This window comes from Lepus europaeus, chromosome 2 (assembly GCF_033115175.1).
Source record: "Lepus europaeus isolate LE1 chromosome 2, mLepTim1.pri, whole genome shotgun sequence".
Classification (NCBI taxonomy): Eukaryota; Metazoa; Chordata; class Mammalia; order Lagomorpha; family Leporidae; genus Lepus; species Lepus europaeus.
Window position 1 is genome coordinate 95945945 of NC_084828.1, and position 19128 is coordinate 95965072.

At 48.6% G+C, this 19128-nt stretch overlaps 1 protein-coding gene across 10 annotated transcripts in view; it reads right to left on the reverse strand.

The window, feature by feature from the left end:
* The window catches only part of DGKG (diacylglycerol kinase gamma), a 214507-nt gene that overhangs the window by 79645 nt on the left and 115734 nt on the right, over positions 1-19128 (reverse strand). For all 10 annotated transcript variants that reach the window (XM_062211092.1, XM_062211135.1, XM_062211144.1 and 7 more), the window contains 2 exons: positions 18648-18808; positions 9813-9877 (listed from right to left, as the gene is read on the reverse strand). In XM_062211092.1, the coding sequence (XP_062067076.1) occupies positions 9813-9877; positions 18648-18808 (226 nt within the window). The remainder of the gene's footprint in view (positions 1-9812; positions 9878-18647; positions 18809-19128) is intronic.

Sequence of the window (19128 nt, forward strand, 5' to 3'; positions counted from 1 at the left end):
TTTTTTTTCCTCATTTTACCTTTTTTGAACTTCTCGAATTCTGGTAATACTGCAATGTACTATAGAATAATACTGTATATTATTCAATTATACAATGATAAATGGATTGGGATTTTATTGAAAAATCCTTTGTTTGGCAAGATAAATGAAAAGGAAAAGACACGCCATATATTTCTGCACTTGATGATTCACAGTCCATGACCAATAGGTATTTACCTGTCCTTCTTCGAGAGTCACCAGATCCCAGAGTGTTAAGGGCTTCTGAGTCACCTAACTTATTATCTGATGTAGGATCTGCCTTTGTAATAAGAATATTAAGAATGTGAACAATGATAGCTACCATTGATAAGCCAGGCTCTGTGACAAGGGCTTTAAATGCATTGTTTTGTTGGATCCTTAACACAGTTCCATGAAGGAAACACTTGAGATAGACAGAATAATGTCCTGAAGATGTCCAGGTTCTAATTCCTGGAAGCTGTGAATGCATTCGGTTACACGGCAGAGGGGAATTCAGACTGCCAATGGGATGTACGTTGCCAATCTGCTGACCTTGAGACGGGTGGGCCCCACTGTCTGGCTGGGTCCACTGTAATCACAGGGTCCTTATCCGTGGAAGGAGGGGGGAGCAGAAAGACCGTCAGAGGGACGCAAGGTGAGAAAGACTCAACTGGCCACTGCTGTCTTTAGATGGAAGAGACTAGGCACCAAGGAATGGGCTCAGCCTTTCTTGGAAAAGGCAGGGAACCAATTCTTCCCTAGTGCCCCTGGAGAGGCACGCCACCCTCATGATACCTTGACTTAGCCCACTTGTTTCAGATTGCTGACCTCCAAAATTGTAATGTCATTTACTAGCCACTAAATTTGCAACAGCAGCCTTGGGAAGCTCATAGAATGTTCCATCCCAATTTTATAGGTGAGCAGACTGAGGTATACGCAGAGTAGCTTGGTCAAGGTCACACATAAGTTGTTGGCGACAACTCCAGACTTTGAGTCCAAACTGTCTGATAGCAGAGCCTGTACTCCACTGGCGCCTCACGTCCAGCGCCTGTGTGGACGTACAATGCAAAACCCACCAGCATCCCAGTGGCCTGCTGCTCTGAGGATGGCTCTGGCTGACAGAACTGATGTCCTCACGTGGTCTTTCCAGTCACTTTCTCCATTGATTTAATCATGCAAAATAACTCAGTTTCTTCTATGGGAAAATCCTATGAAATGTTTGAGGCCAGTAATTACTTCTCCCTAACGCGTCCTTTCTTCGGGTGGAACACTCTCGGACTCAGCCTTTCCTTGTAAGACACGTTTGTTTTTGTTTGTTTGTCTATTTTATAGGCAGAGTTAGTGAGAGAGACAGAGAGAAAGGTCTTCCTTTTCCGTTGGTTCACCCCCTAAATGGTGGCTATGGCCAGTGCGCTGTGCCGATCTGAAGCCAGGAGCCAGGTGCTTCTCCTGGTCTCCCATGCGGGTGCAGGGCCCAAGGACTTGGGCCATCCTCCACTGCACTCCCGGGCCACAGCAGAGAGCTGGACTGGAAGAGGAGCAACCGGGACAGAATCCCGCACCCCGACCGGGACTAGAACCCGGGGTGCCGGCGCCACAGGTGGAGGATTAGCCAAGTGAGCCATGGCGCCGGTCTGTAAGACACGTTTTAAAGTCCTAGTACCTTCTCGACCTCTCCTCCTGGAAGGCCTCCAGGCTGCCAACACCCACTTCTGAACCCAGCCAGTCCCTACCTGACTACGCATTTGTATACTTTGATTTCCTTCCATGAGGTTATCGTGCTAACCTTAACCCTTTGAACTTGATTACATACTACATCTTGAGCTCTTTGATGAAAATATTTCTGGAAATCCAGCTATCAATAAATAAATACGGATAACTTTTGGATTAGTTGGCCTAAAGTCTTAAAAAACATCGCTTGCTTTCAAGTTCCTTCTGATATCATCACGAACTGATTCCACTCTGTTGGTGGGCGTAATACCCTCTCTAGTCTAGGCTGGCAGAGGCTGGAAGAAAAGGACTGGTAGGCTGCAGCGAGGAACAGGCCAACGGGCACTTTTGTGGGGAGCCTGGAGGTCCCGCTGTCTCTCCTGGGGAGCGGTCTGAGAGGCTGTCCTATTTGTCCCCACTTGTACTGGGCAGCCAGGAGGAGAAGGAAGAACTGTTCTGAGTCAATGTGATTTCATCATATTATTTAAGATAGTGTGAATGCCAGGGCAGAGAGAACCACTCACAAATACTAAGAACAGCCTCCTAAAATCTTTGATCATTCACAGCTTCAGATGACCCATGTGGCTGCTCCCTGGTTTCTGCAAACAATCAAGGGCTGACTGTAAACAAATAATGCAGCCAAAAACAACACTGGACTTCTGCAGTTACGTAACAAGGAGCGCCTGGTGCAGAAAACATGAACCCATGTTTCATTCATTTACTCTCTGTGTATCTCCCAAGGAGGGGTGGGGAGAGCCTGGGATAAACATTTTTGTGGGTCTGCACACAACATTCAAAGTAAGTTGCTTTGTCAGAACTGACTTGACGAGTCCAAGGTCCTTGAACAGGAAGCATAAGGTTTGCATTTCCTTTATAAGTACCTACAGCAAGAAGAATAAAAGCAGAAAATGCCACAGTTCGCTTCATCTAGGGCTTTTCTGAATCGCAAATATTTGAAAAAAAAATCTGTTTGATATATTGAGGGAAACAGGTGCAGAGTTTGGACCCTGCAGGTCTCTTTTGGGTGCTGATTCTTCAATGAGTGACAAAGCCTAGCTTAGGGCACGCCAGTGGCAAGACTTTTTTTTTTTTTTAAGCATGTTGTATTTGGTGCTGTTGTACCTTTATGCTTTGAAAAGTCAAGTCACCTAGGCTGAAGATGGGCCTACCTCACAGGCCTCCTGGAAAGAATAATTTAGATGCTTTCACTTTTAGCTAAAAGAAGAAAAATATTTTGTGGTTGAAGCTATGGACTACACCATAGGGATTCAAGAGAGAAGGCCCTTTCGTTTTCAGAGCTGTGTGACTTGAGCTTTGCTGGTTTCTACTGGGCCTCCTACAGAACATCTCTGTGTTCATTTAAGGTTGGGAGTACGGCAGGTGGGAGTTGAGGGAGGGAGGGGAGAGCAAGCAGCATGGTGGAAGGGTTGGCACAGCTCCAGCAGCTGACAGCCCAGGTCCCTCCTGCCCATCAGCTCTGTACTCCATGGCTCCAGCCAGTAAGCCATAAGTGTTTCCAGGCATGTGGCACCTGTCCTGCAACTCTCTCTTCCTAACTGCCTCCTGCTCCTCCTGACACCACTTCCATTGGGGTCTGGTGCCCCATTCCCTGGATCCTGCCTCTGGTGTGGGCTTGACATTTGGTCTTAGAATCCCTGGAATCCAGACCCCCAGATCCTGTCTGTTGGACCCTTGTGGAGCCAGCAGAGGGAACTTCGTCCACAGCTCCAGTCCTGTAGAGCCCAACCCAACCCTGGCTAATTGGTGCCACCTTGGACTGATTCACCACAGGGTTCTCCCTGTGTTTTCACTGTCCTCCAATTCTTCTGTTTAAGGGCCACTTCAGAGTGGCAAAGACCCTGTGAGACTCCAATCTAACTTGCCACTCTATCAAAATAGCCTTTATTAGCAGTGCTTTATCAGTAATTTAAGATAATGCTTTCCTCATGCTTGTCACCCGGTGATATTCTGCCACAAATGTTTATTGAGAACCTACTACGTGCTGTGAACTTCCATATTACCTCATCAGATACTTGCAGCAACCATGCAAGGTTTTCAAGGGAGGAAGCAAAGGATTAAAAAGATTATCTTGCCCAAGGTCACACAGCTAGTAAGTGGCAGAGCCAAGTTCTGATGCCAGCTTGGTTTATACCCTGCTGTCTCCTTCTATAAATATCTAGTAAGGGCTTGGTTATTTGTGAGATATATTTCCAACCTCTTAAGGACTCAAGCTACATTAGGGCTCCTGGGGAACCCCTTACCAGCTACTCTATGGCTGGGTTCCAGGAAAGCTAACACTCAGGGCCTGTTTGGGAAAGGTGGCCAGCCTCTGAGAGGAGCACAGCACTGCTGCGGTCCCTTTGAAGGGCCTAACAGGAAATAACTCACCCCAGCCTCAACTGCTGAGGGGACACATTCAAGTGGATGACACTCAACAGGTTTGGAATGACACATTCCTCAAGTGCTCTGAGTTTCTGACCAGCACTGAACAAATCCATCGCTAGACTTCTCTTGCAGGGCACTCCATGACGGTGACATTGGAATTAGGTAGCTTTTATGTGTAGATTCCACATGGACAAAGCCCTCTATGGAGGTCTGATCAGGAAACTTCCCAGGGGACTGTTCTCGCTATCTGGAAGACTAATGGCATCTTGGCCCCTCTGCTGGTGCTGGGAGACTGATAATCCCTCTCCTCTTTCCTCCATGAAACCCTCTGTCCCCCCACCCCACCCCATTCTTTTGTCTTTGTTGCAAACTCCCCACTCTGTGAGCCCTGGGACATGTGTTTGCTTTTTATTAATTCCCCTCTCCTGGCCAGGGCCCCATGCCCCGGAGGGCTCTGTGTTGAGTTTAATGCTTTCTTACTGAGTTGAAATTCCTAATAATTCTTGAACATGCAGCCAGTCCTGCTCCTGCTGACGGCATCAAGACGGGAGAGGACTCAGCCTGTACAGGGCAGGAGAGGGTCATGGATCTGTGATTCTCTCCTTTGGAACCTGGCAGGCATTTTTCCACAGAGACAGCCCAAAAGTTGATGATAGCTCCATCATCCCTAGCCTCGGTTTGTCCCTCTCCAAAATGCGCCAGTAGCATTTAGCTTTGCATGTTATTGTGAGCACTGAGCGAGGCCATGTATTAGGAACCACTGAGGGTATATGGTATACAGTAGGTGTATGCTGAAGGAGATCCATGGGAGACAGCAGGTGCAGCAAACAGAGCTTGAGTTCTGGAGTTAAGTGCTGGGTCAGAACCAAATAAGCCCACTGCTGAAAAAAAAATGTGTAACCTTGGTTAGGTGACTTAATTTCTCCCAACCTCAGTTCCTTTACCTGTAAAATGGAAATGCTAATATTTACCTTGTCGGGTTGCTTTGGGATTAAAAGAATTTAATGTGTTTAAAGGAACTAGTTTACCACTTGGTGTCTCATAGGAGCTGAAAATTGGTAACAGTCTTTAGTTTGGTTACCTTGGTTCTTTTATAACCCTATTTTTACAATCCAGTGATTTGGGGATATGACCAGTAATTAGTTTCTATATACTACACAGCTTCTTGTGTACTATATGACCTATTAAATGTAATCTCCTTGTATTTAAAATAATCTTGTAAACAGTATGTGGGGATCATTCTCCCTTCTCTGCTAGACAAGGATTTCCGTGAAGGCAGGGAACGTAACTTTTTTACCCTTTATTCTAAACTACTTTCTAACACAAGTAAAAACCTCAGTTGAGTAAATGTCTCTTCTGTCCTTTATGCCAACAATGAGATGACAATTTTCATTACTCTCCTAAGTTAGCAATTAGTAATCAGTCTCCCGATGACTGGGAAGTAGAAGGGATCAGAAGCAGCCCCAGCTCTGTCCCCGGTGGCCATTCCCTTTCGCCTGGTGCACATGGCTCACATCCTGCCTGCCTGGGCCTGGCAGCCAGGATGTCACTTAGAGGCCTGTCACCCGACCACCTTCCCTGCAGTAACCTTGGTAGAGAGGCCCCGGGAGAAAGAATTTCCTGGAACCCCAGCAGTGGAGTCATAATGTGATGGCCTCAGCACTGACGCCTTTAACCGTTCGGGAGTTATGAGGGTTATGGACTTGCTCTCCAGAACACTTCCTCTAACATCTTAGGTCTCCTTTCAAGGTGTTGCAGAACTCTTGCAGCCTTGGGACCCCGGGGGCTAAGATCTTAGTTGGAGTAGCCCAGGAAACTCAGTCAGCAATGCCAAAGACCTGGGTTCCAGCCCTGCCTAGTCACTGGTCTTTGTTGAAAACAAAACAAAACAATTACAACTCCCTGGACTTAACCTCGAGGTTACCCCTGTGGGCCAAGTCCCAGCCGGGAATGACGGAGGCTTCCAGCCAAGCAGGGACTGTGCTTTGGAGAACCTGAGTGCGGTGGAGTAAAGCAAAGCTCTGTTTGATAATATCGTTTACATGCCCAAATCCTGGGTATCAAGCTTTCTTCCTATCCCTTGTGGCCCCTCCTAAGTTTAGCCGCTGGTGTAATGGGGTAACCATGGCAACAACCACCTGCCTATTTAAAACCATCTCCAATGCTAAATAAGGAAGCTTGAAGAAAACGGCTGCTTGACTGCCTCTCCGTGGCCAAACTGGGCACTTCTGAGTGTTTGGGATATAGGCAGGCAGGCAGGGTAGAAGTGGCATGGACCCCAAAGTTCTCAATTTGCATCCTCAAGCTTGGCAATCTTAGGAAGCAGGGGCTGCCTCTGTCCCTCTGCTGCTGGCTAACTTGAACAGCTCCAACGTCTTCATTGTGACTCATTTCTATTTCAAGACCCTAAAAGCACCTGCTGTTCTCCAAAGTTGTCTTTCAGGTTTTCTGTCACATTCCGGGGACAGATGCAATCCCCAGTCCTGCTGAACTGGTCCAGACTCTGTTGCAAGAGCAATGCCTTCACAGATGGAGCAAAAAGTACCTAAATATCACCCTCTGCTTCATGTTCACACTACGCTCTCCGCCCCAGGAGGAGCTTAACCATTACCATAACATCCAACCTATGTTACAGCATGTTTCTGAGTTGCTTCTGTGTGGACTGATGCCCACCCTACTTATGATGACAAGAACGTCCCCTCCTACATATTCATTTCCCCCTGACAGAAAAGATACCCATCTCTCCTGCTTGGAGAGGCACAGCTTTGGAATTTACTCCCTGTGACCTCCTCACTTGCTGCAAATAAATTACTTTGTGTGTCAGCTCCTTCTGGTGCACTTGTTGGAACTCGCTGGGAAGTGGACCCATGGTTTTCAGTGGGTGATACCCCTATGTTTTCTTTCTTTCTTTCTTTCTTTTCTTTCTTTCTTTCTTTCTTTCTTTCTTTTTAATTTATTTATTTGAAAGTCAAAGTTACAGACAGAGGTAGAGACAGAGAGAGAGGTCTTCCATTTGCTGGTTCACTCCCCAGATGGCCAAAACGGCTGGAGCTGAGCTGATCCGAAGCCAGGAGCCAGGAGCTTCCTCCGGTCTCCCACGTGGGTGCAGGGGCCCAAGGACTTGGGCCATTTTCCACTGCTATCCCAGGCCACAGCAGAGAGCTGGATGGGAAGAGGAGTAGCCGGGACTAGAACCGGCGCCCATATGGGATTGCTGGCGCTTCAGGCCACGGCATTAACCCGCTGCGCCACAGCACCGGCCCCACCCCTGTGTTTTCACTTATTAGGCAAGCATATGCATTGAGCACATCATTTTACATGCAAATCCATGTGCCCTGTCATGCCAAGTGACCAAACTACCTAGCAAGGGTGAGGTGCAAAACTGACCTCAAGGGCCGCAGTGGCATAGCGGGGTAAAGCCGCCACCTGTAATGCCGGCATCTCATATGGGTGCCAGTTTGAGTCCCCGCTGCTCCATTTCAGGTCCAGCTCTCTGCTATGGCCTGGGAAAGCAGAAGATGGCCCAAGTGCTTGGATCCCTGCACCCATGTGGGAGACCCAGAAGAAGCTCCCGGCTTCGGATCGGCTCAGTTCTGGCTGTTGCAGCCATCTGGGGAGTGAACCAGCAGAAGGAAGACTCTCTCTCTCTCTCTCTCTTTGTACCTCTGCCTCTCTGTAGCATTGCCTTTCAAATAAATAAATAAATAAATCTTAAAAAAATAACTAACCTCAAAAGTAGTCTTGTTAATGGGATCTGGGAAATGGGAAGAAAAACCAGTAATACAGATCACAGTGAGTTTGTTTCAATTTTGCATTGAAATTCACACTACAATTTTGTTGGCAGATGCATCTTTCTAAGTGTACTTAATCATATAGATGATTGATGATTTCTCTATTGATGTCATGTGCTGACTTGTTCATTTCTGGAATGTGGAGGAATTTCTCTCTTCCTCTATTTGCTTGCTCTCTACAAATCCTAGAGATTTTGCTTGTTCCCCACAAGACATCATACAACTAACCACATGGAATGGCTTGCTCTTTCTCTAGCATACTGTATTCTTACTCCTTTGTATCATTTTTGTACATTTCTGGTTATTTCTCCCTGGGTTGCCTTTCTCATTTTGTCGACCTGGAAAATATAGACTTATTCTCTGTGTCTTGGTTTGGGCGTCTCTGTTGTTGGAAAGCCTTTCACACCAGGTTCTAGGCCTTTGCTTTGTGTTCCTGTAGGTTACCTCTCTTTCTATCACCCAACAGAAACCATCATGCACATCTGCTTTCCAGCCTGTTTGCACCACTGGGCTGTGAGCCCCATATATATGGAACAATGTCTGGGATGTTTTCAAATGATACTGTTGAATGAATGGACAGAACTGCCATGGGTCTTCCAGGCATATGGCATCTTCAGAGGCACGTGTGCGTGAGTATCTGTGAGGGCACCTCTAAGACAAAAGGAATGGGGAAGTGGAGTGGGGGAAGAGGAGTATTTCTTAAAGCGATTGGGTAAACGGGACTGTGAGAGGACAATCGGTTAAGCTGTAAACTTGTGACGGTTGCGGTAGGGGCTGGAAGTACACCTGTTCTTAGTGTGTAGTGAGCGTACGATCACAGGAATGAGCTGTGACAGACGCACATTCTATTAAGGTGAGCTCAGCTGCGAACAGATTGCACAGATCATTTTCCTGAGGCTGAAGTAGCTTCATTAGGCTCGGTTGCTGTTCCCTAAAAATACTTTATTATTCTGAGTTAACCTCCTAGGTTATGGGTCAAGGTAAAGAATGGGACTGGAGATGGCAAAGCTCTTTGAGGGAGCTGTGCCTTAGATACGTGTCTTCTGTAACTCCAACCTCTGCTTTACTGGGAATTCTGTGGGCTAAGTAAACATCAATCTCATCAGGATCAAAGCCCAAGTCCAAATTCTTAGCCAGCCTCCTCCTACCTGCCTGAATTGAAGGTGGGCTCCAGCGGTCATCTTGAAATAGTCAAAGAGGAAACCACAAGGATAGAAATTTGACAATGAGAAGGAAAAGAAGAAAGAAGGAAGAACCGATCCTAGAGGTAACTCTAAGCTGGTCACAGCTCCCTTTCTAAGGTATACAAAGGATTTGGTTTCATTTGCAAATGACCTGCTTTTCTTTTTCCTTTCACTTTCCAGCCAAACACCCAGACTTCACACAGGGCGTCCAGACTGAGGTTAGGACTTGGTGGGCTCCGGAGCCCCTGCCTTTGCCTGGGCCTCTCCACTGCTGCCCTCTGCTGTTGGGGAAGGCACAGGGAACACCCTTCTGACCCCCTGTCCAAGCCCCCGAGCGGAAACAAACGGAGCCCCTCCCATGCTCCCTATCCCTACCAAAATGAATCTCGGGACCTAGGGGGTAAAGGAGCTGTTCATTTCCAGAAAGCAGGGGGCCCAGAAGGGGTTGAGTTAGCCAAGAGCACACTCCTCCTCAAAAGTGGGTGCTCCACGACCCTGCTCCTGCCTGGGTCCCCACATCCCTCCCTCTGTACAGAGCCTCTGGGAGGGGACAGATGGCCCAGGCTGCAGCAGGTTTCTGACTTTTTTTTTTTTTTTTTCTTCTTGGAATTGGAAACCCTCCTTCTGGCAACAGAGCAGGAAAATGCAGTCCCAGGAACGTTTCCCTGAGAGCACGTGGGAAGCCACAGTGTGGCCCGCCATGCTGTTCCGGGCTGCAGAGCAGCTGGGTCTGCAGCTCTCTTACCTGCTGTTGAATTTTTCAGGGTGTTTCTCTCTCATCACGTGGAATCTGTGAGCAATGGAAGCATCCTGAAAACGAAAGAGACAACAGCAGATGTTGGGTTAGAAGCCATGATCAGTGCAATGTTGGGGGGAGGGACCCACATACCCCTTCACTGAATCCCCTACATTTTTTTAAAGCTTTTATTTAGTGGATACAATTTTCATAGGTACAACTTTAGGAATATAGTAGTTCCCCCCACTTCAATACCTACCCTCCCTCCCCCACTCCATCTCCCATCCCATTCTTTAAGATTCATTTTTAATTAACTCTATATACAGAAGACCAACTGTATATTAAGTAAGATTTCAACAGTTTGCACCCCCCCCCACACACACAACATATAGAATATAGTTTGAGAACAAGTTTTGCAGTTAATTCTCATAGTACAACACATTAAGGACAGAGGTCCTACATGGGGAGTAAGTGCACAGTGACTTCCATTGTTAATTTAACAATTAACACTCTTATTTATGATGTCAGTGATCACCAAAGGCTCTTGCCATGAGCTGCCAAGGCTATGGAAACCTTTTGTGACCACAAACTCTGTTAGTACTTAGACAAGGCCATAAGCAAAGTAGAAGTTCTCTCCTCTCTTCAGAGAAAAGTCCCTCCTTCTTTGATGGCCCCTTCTTTCCACTGGGGTCTCATTCACAGAGATCCTTTATGTAGGATATTTTTGCCACAGTGTCTTGGCTTTCCATGCCTTCATTGCTCTCATGGGCTTTTCAGTCACATCTGAATACCTTAAGGGCTGATTCTGAGGTCAGAGTGTTACTTAAAGTAGTTATCTGCTACGTGGACTGCTTCCCATGTTAGACATTCCTCCTTTTTAGTTCTGTCTATTGTTATTACCAGGCACTTGATAATATTTATATAGTCTCTTTAACACTTAATACTATCTATATATTCACTTTAAAACTTAATATGGTCATTTATTTTTATTTTTATTTTTGACAAGCAGAATGGACAGTGAGAGAGAGAGAGACAGAGAGAAAGGTCTTCCTTTGCTGTTGGTTCATCCTCCAATGGCGCTGTGGCCAGTGCACTGCGGCCAGCGCACCACACTGATCCAAAGGCAGGAGCCAGGTGCTTCTCCTGGTCTCCCGTGGGGTGCAGGGCCCAAGCACTTGGGCCATCCTCCACTGCACTTCCTGGCCACAGGAGAGAGCTGGCCTGGAAGAGGGGCAACTGGGACAGAATCCGGTGCCCCGACCAGGACTAGAACCTGGTGTGCTGGCGCCGCAAGGCGGAGGATTAGCCTGTTGAGCCACGGCGCCGGCCAATATGGTCATTTTAACAGTTAAGATGAATCCCCCAAACTTGACACTGCTTTGAAATACCACACCCAAGGGTATGAGCCAGTGCCACCCAGATTCCTGGAACCTCTCCTGGTTTCTCTGGAACCATCACAATTGTCACTCAGTCTTCAACCCACAGGTGAGAATGAGCGTCTAGGAGCAATAAGACAGCAGAGGTGCATGCGTGGGACTGAGTTTGAGTGTTTGGAAATACCTTGATGTATTAGTTCTTTAAAAACTCACTTTTTACTTGGGAATAATTTACTCACAAAGAGTAAAGCACAGTGTTCCTATGTCCCTTTCACTAGCTTTCTGCAAGGATAGCAGCTTAATAAAACCATCTCGCACTGTCAAAACCATAGATCTGACATTGGTAAATGCTACTACATATTCACTCTTGCTTACCCGTGTCAGGGGAAATTAGTGGCATTGGATAACATACTTCATAGATCATAAAAAAGTCAATTGACCAAGGCAGCCTTTAAGGATGTGTAATTGGAACTTCTGCTGCAGTACAGAAGGGCTGCCCAGAATGGAAGTTCACTGGGCATGTCACAGAATTTACATGGCTGTTAGTCCTTGAGAGCTCTAGATAAGTGGTCTGCAAATTAAAATGTGTTGGGAAACTTTGAGTAAGAAGAAAGAAGCTTCTGCTTCTTCATCACTCTAGCCAAAGATCTCTCTGCAAGACCAGCAAAAGGGCCATTCCTACACACAATAGCCTCCTAGATGTCTAATGGGCCCATCCCCTTGTGGCACCATTGGTCACCTGCTCTTCAGAACTCATGGTTAGGATGGCTCTCATGACATCATGCTTTGGGGCTGTCCATTCTCTGACCAGCACTGCTTAGCCCTGAGTCCTAGCTGCAGTCCATGCTCTCCGTACTGGGCCAACTCACATGTTCCCATGGTTGGTACTAGACGTCAAATGCTGATGGAGCCACGTCCAGCTCCAGAACCAATCCTGAGCATCAGCCCTAGGACCGAACTCATCTTTCCTCGTCCGACTTCCACCCTTGTGAATGGATCTGTCTCCCAGCAGAACAACATGTAATGCCCTTCACCGCCTGGGCACCTTACTAGCCCTGTGGGTGCAGGCACCTGGCTTCATGGACAGGCTGGTTGGGATGGAGATGGAGGTGGCCCAAAAACAGGGGGCACTGATTTCCATTTATTCAACAACAACAACAACAAAACAGAAACCAATTTTCAGGAATATGTGGCTAAAAGATCGCTGAAATTGCATTAAGGCAGATTTTCAGCTAATGCCTGTTAATTCCATTTCCGAGTAAGGAAACTCTGCAAAAGAAACATTTCTGAAAAATAACTTTTGTTCCACAAGGAGATGCAGTTTGGTGTAGGTGCTCCCTGAGCACACACTGTGCACAGTGAGCTGCACTTGGCACAGGAGTAAGCCCAGTCAGCTGTTCCCCTTTGCCAAGGGGGCAGCACAAGTTTGTGGTTGGCAAACATTCTTTGCTGAAATGTCTTGGGAGTTTAACAGTTCCACTTTAGCTAGTTATTCTTTTCTAGTTTAGGACACATCAAGAGTTGAATGTTGGCCGGCGCCGCGGCTCAATAGGCTAATCCTCCGCCTAGCGGCGCCGGCACACCGGGTTCTAGTCCCGGTCGGGGCACCGATCCTGTCCCGGTTGCCCCTCTTCCAGGCCAGCTCTCTGCTGTGGCCCAGGAGTGCAGTGGAGGATGGCCCAAGCCCTTGGGCCCTGCACCCCATGGGAGACCAGGAGAAGCACCTGGCTCCTGCCATCGGATCAGCGCGGTGCGCCGGCCGCAGCGCGCTACCGCGGCGGCCATTGGAGGGTGAACCAACGGCAAAAGGAAGACCTTTCTCTCTGTCTCTGTCTCTCACTGTCCACTCTGCCTGTCAAAAATAAAAAAAATTAAAAAAAAAAAAAAGAGTTGAATGTTGGGGCTGGTGCTGTGGTGTAGCGGGTAAAGCTGTCACCTGCAGCACTCGTGTCCCATATAGCTGTCCTGGCCGTTCCACTTCTGATCCAGCTCCCTGCTAATGTGCCTGGGAAAGTGGTGGAAGATGGCCCAAGTGCTTCGGCCCTTGCACCCACATAGGAGACCCAGAAGAAACTCCTGGCTCCTGGCCATTGCTGCCATTTGGGGAGTGAACCAGCAGATGGATGATTCTCTCTCTCTCTCTCTCTCTCTCTCTTTTCTCTACCTCTCCATTTCTGTAACTCTGCCTTTCAAATAAATAAATAAAGTAAAGTAGAAAAAAAAAAAACAGAGCTGGACTCCCTATAGATGCAGGGTCGGGAGAAGTGTGTGACCCGCTACTTCCAACCTGACCCTATGCAGCCTGTATGGCGTCTCTGCTTCTCACACTCCCAGACTGTGCCTGTCTCCCTCTATCTGAACAGTTTTGGTCAACACTCGCAGTACGATTCATGTGACATTTATCAAAGGCTTCTCTAGAATTCAAGAAAACATTCCATCTATGTGAGCTTCTTTGAAGCACTAATTTTCTTCTGTCAGAAAAAGAAAGAAAAAGAAAAAAGCAATCCCATGTTGCTTGCAACGGCTGACACCTCACTGCCCCCCCACCCCCACCCCCCGGCCCAGTACTGCTGTCACTGGCTCCTGGTTTTTAATTCTCTGGGATATGCACACAGGCCTCTTCCCTCTGTCAAGTTCTGACTGTCCTTGGTTTTCCCTAACTGGGTTTTGCAAAGCTCCTTTCCACAGAGACCAGCCTTTAGATCGCTCTTAGTCAAGGAGGGGGCTCCTCTTTTGACAATGGAATTCCTTGTAAACCTCAAAAGTCACAAGGAGACTTGGCAGCACCTTTGCTCTAAGTCTCAAAAAGGAGATGATGACAGAGACCCTGGCCTTGTTTTTTCACCTGAAAAGCCAGTCAAGGCCCCCTTCACTCTCCCGAGCTTCTCCGTGGCAAGCACTGCCCTGTGCATGTTTAAAAGTGGCAGTGATTTCATTTATATTTTGGGAGTCAGAGGCACAATGGCCCAAACCCCTTCTTGATGGCCACTACAGCCAAATGCAACGTGTTCTGAAGGAGGGCGCCAGGGACTGCAAACCCATGGAAGTGAGGAGAGCCTTTCTCATGGTCCCGCTTCTCGGGGGTCTTTTCCATGAGGTCCATTGGGTGCAGAGGAGAGGATGAGAGGTACGGGCATTGGGCTGCTCCTTCCTGCATGATGACTCCAAGCTCATGGTGGGACAAAGAATTCTGGGGCTCTCTCAATTCTAAGCAGCAGCCTTTTGGACTCCAAGATATTGGGATTGTCTAGGCCAGTGCTATCCGATACAGATACAGAGTAAGCCACAGCTGTAACTTAACTCTTCAGTTGCCATGTTAAAAAAAGACAAAAAGAAACGGATGCAATTCACTTTAATAGTATCTTTTAATTAACGCAGTATGCCCCAAATGCTATCATGTAACATGCAGTCAAGATAAAACTGACTTATATCACCTGAATCATTTTTCATCAATTTTTTTTGATAGTTGGTGGATATTTTATACTTTACGGACAGCATATCTCAATTTAGACAAGTGTGATTGCAAGCATACAATTGGCTCCTGGCTACCAAATTGGACAACATAACGCCAAGTTACTTTGGCAGCCTATAGAGATAAGGAGACAATGGGATCGATTACTTGAAATTTGGATGGTTCTAAAAAAAACTGTGGCAGCCTGGGGAATGGAAAGGAGTGTAGACTCCGTGTTCAGGTCACTGCTCAGAAATCCCATCATCCTGGGACCCTCATGGTTCTCAGGTCACAGACAAGAACCCAAGGTTGAGAGAACCCCAAAATTTTCTGGGAGAATGATGCTTTGTTAACAGACTCCTTAGTGCTAAGAGGCTTCTCATTGGGAAGAACTTGCCTAGCAAACTCTACCTTTGGTCTGCGGGGTGGGAAATGGCGTGTGGGTCAGTGTGATGACTGTGACCTCTACAGGGCCCCTGGGCCACCCTAGCATCAGAAATAGATCTCATTGACTCAAGGGATTAGCTGTCCACCCGTTCTGTTCACGCTCAGCAAAAGCGCAGCCTGTGAGGTTCAGAGTTACACATACCCCAGGCATTATTTTGTAGCCAGCCGCAAACTTCCTGTCACCGATACCTGGTCATCCTGACACTTCTAATCCAAAAATAAAGGGCAGGCAGGAGGAAGCTGGACAAGTCACAGGAAGTGGCGCCCTGGACAACTATGTTTCAAATCTCTTGCCAGGGGAGCTCATCAGTTAGGAGCACCAATGAGGCCAACTGCCTTAACTCCTCACTTTTGGGATGCAGTAGCCATGAGACCACAGTCGCTCGGTGGATAGGCGAGGGGTGTCTGCTTCATTTACCCCTCCATTTATTAATGGGTTCTGTTGGTACCAAGGACCCAACAGAGTGAACTCACCAAGGCAAACACTAATTGGCAGCACCCGGGAGCACCATGGCAGTGAGCACTGTCATCAACTTTATAGCTGCAAGGTAGCAGACATCTGATAGCAATGAGAAATTCCAGGTCCTTCCGAGGAGGCAAAGACTTTGCAGGCTGTCTTTGCCAACGTCCGACCGTATTTAACCATCGTATGGAAGTAAAGCTGGGTTGGTTTACATACCTACTTCTCCTCTTACAAAGTTGGGGAAGTCAAATAGGGAGCAAGACCTTCTGCAAATGTCAGCCCCTGTCTCTGAGAGGCCTGAGTGTTGGCTACTTGTTTTCTCAAGAATTTCTGTTTCCAGCTTTTAAAGAATGAGCACACAAACCCTGCAAACATGTTACTGAGAGAAGGCTAAGAGTGCACCAGTGAGAGAAAACCAATTCTGCTTCATCACTCCCCAACAATGTGATGCTAAGTGTGCACAAGCTAAAAGCCTATGACAAAAATCATGGAGAAGACACAGGCTGTGAAGTCTTCATGATTCGAAAGATGAACAGATTGCATTTTTGAAAGTCAGTCCAGGGCCACTGAGAGTGATGGGAGAATCCGCTGTCAGGTTGCCTCGGGGGATAACTCACTAGCCCATCTTCCTCTCTCCTCCCTCCCTCCTTCCCTCCATTCGTTCCTTCCTTCCCTTTTTCCTGGCAAAGATGAATTCAAACCTCACTGCCCAGCAGCCCTGACTCTTGGGGTCAGGCCTGGCTGTGTAGCTGGGTGGAGGTTGTCTTTCCCTTTTTGGTGTGCTCATCGACTGGGCCAGCCAATACTGAGAGGGAACGAGGCACTGTTTGGAGACAGACAGGGAGGCACTGGGCTGCTTTTGTTACAAGAGCCGAGTGTGTTAAGAAAGGGAAGATTTGGAGCTGTGATTCCAAAGGCAGCCATGGCTGTAACCCAGGAGTTCCCAGGCGGCTCAGTCCATTGGGCTGCTGGGCTCTGGCCTGAATGGCTCTATCCTCCCCTCCTTTGCTTCTTTCACTCCTGGTTTCTGTGGCCATAAAGAGCCATGCTCTACTCTAGGGGTTGTCTTCACTCCCTCGGGACTTGGTCAGGATCCTCCAAATCAGAATGATGGCAGGGGTGTGCTCAATATGCTAATTCCCAGGCCTGGCCCAGACCCACTGAGTCAGACGGTGAATCAGAATCCACTGTGGGGGTGGGACTGGCGTTTTTGCTAAGGGGTGCTGGGGCGCCATCACACGCTGCATTTTGAGACCACCTCCCACTGCCGATAGTGTTGTGTTTGGCAGCGTGAGGAAGGAGGGGGCTGTGCAGAGGCCACGTGGTGGGCCAGTCCACAGGCCATCAGCTCTGGAGCTGAGCACGGATGATTCCAGCGCCACCACTCAGTGCCTTGCACTTATTTCTGTAGCTCTTCAAGCTATGGTTCCTTCTTAACAAAACACAAAAGAATAATAACTCTATCTACCAATAGGGACACTGTGCCTGCTGTGCTGTGGGGACCCGGTAGAAGCTAACAAGTTGTACCCTGGTTACCATAGTAATGAAGGGGAGCCCACGCTCCAGAAGCTCCCCCAAACACCTGCTGTGTCAGTCACGTCTGACTTGTAGGAGCTGAGCGCTGACTCTGGGGCTCCTGCTGGGGAAGTGGAGCTGAGCAGCTGGTCCAGAGGCCTTGGAGGGGTCTGCAGAGGTCATTGGAGGGTGACCCGGAAGAGGAGTAGGGAAAGATGCCACCCTGGTGGAGGGTGGGAGATGAGGCATCAACCAGACTGGGGCACAGGAACCCCACCCATGTTACCTGCACACGGCCTCCCTCTCTCCCCTTGGGACCTAATCATGGCCCAGCAATGCCCCTCTCTCCTGTTTTAGTCGGAGAAGAAGAGCACTGGATTCGGAGTCCGAAGGTAAAGGCAAATCCCTTAATCTGACTCTCTGTTTCTTCCCTCATAAGACAGAGATAATAACGCCCTTCAGTACAGTCTAAGAATCAATGAAATACCTGTAAATCTGGAAAAGTGTAAATCCCTCTGTAAATATAAGCTATTGTTATTTTTAATCTTTTCCTCTCCCATGGTCCTTCTTTTAGGCCTCTTATTAAAAAAATAAGCCCTTTCCTTAAACCTGCTATCTATAAAAGCCGCCTATTACTTCCCCTTCACCCCCTCTCCTCCTTTAAAACCATGACCACATGTTCCAAGGTGACACAGGCAGGAAGGCAGGTGCCACACAGTCTGGACCCAGAGGACAATGACAGCTGCTGGGTCGCCGTGGGGACAGTGGAGAGAACACAGTAGGTGCTCAGTAGCTTCTAGTGTAGCCCGCTCCTCAACCCTAGCTCTAGTTACAGAAATGATTGATCCCGCCGCCCGTCTCCCATCCTGTTCCCGACAGCCTGGGAAATAGTGGCCACATCGAGTCCTCTGTGGGCCAGATGCTGAGGTCAGAGAAACCAATGAATCGAGCCACATGAGATGTGCAAAAGGCTGGGGCACAAGAGAGGAACAGAGCCTGGTCCTTGTGCTCTGTGTGCACTGGGGGTGGGGAGGGTATGAGGCACAGCAAACCAGCCCCTTGGCTCTTAGGCGGAGCGGGAGGAGCAGGGTGCTCAGCCCTGAGGTCAGCAGGAGGAAACGTCGCAGGGCTCATGAAGCCCTTGGAGAGCATGGCATGGGGTCAGGGGCAGAGGTCAACAGGGAGGGAATTCTGTGCACTGGGTCAGCAAGGCCAGCTGGGATCACAGCTTCGCGGAGGCTCAGAACCCCCAGCTGCTGAAGCTCCCATGAGCGTCTCCTCCAGACCACGTTTCTTGGCTTGGCTTCAAATGCCTCACATTCCAAAGGGTGAATACATTTGGGCATTTTCCATTCTTTTCCTGTGTTAGTTAAAATTACAGGGAAAACAATTTTCCCCATAATCAAGGGATGGAGGGGTACAGTGGGCCAGGTCAGGGTCAGGGCCAGGCCTAGGCTACATATGAGGAAGCCCAGGTCACGGTCAGGGGCAGGTAGGACAGGTGGACAGGAGGGACTCCTAGGGACACAGGAAGGTCGGGAGCCTTCCTGGCATCTCTCTCCCACGCAGAAAGGGGACCCTGGCCCACTCACCACGCCGATGGAGAAGTAGTTGTTCATGATGCTGTACGGGACCTGGTCTCCGTTCTCCACCTCCTCTCTGGGGATGACTTCGAGGTGCCAGCGGTCCAGCATCACCAAGGGGCTCTGCTCGATGTCCTTGAGGATCTTCGTCAAGCTGCCCCCTTCGTAGCCTGTGGGGGACGGCACTGCGTTCGCCACCGGAGCAGCAAGGCTCTGCTGCTGCTCACGCACAGGTGGCCAGCGGGCACCTGTGGACTGCAGACTCCCCCGTGTGCCTGTGCCTGGAGATGCCCACATTCCCAGAGCCACGGAGCAGGGGAGGACAGCAGGGAGCAGTGAGAAAGAGGCTGAGGTGACTTGGAAGCCTGAGTATCGGGGACGGGGCAGGGTGGGTGCGGGTTGTAGGCAGACCCATGTGGTTCAAGTGAGCCCTGGAGACTTGCTGGGCGGGATGGCTGGGGAGCTGTGCATGGACACAGCAGGCCCGTTC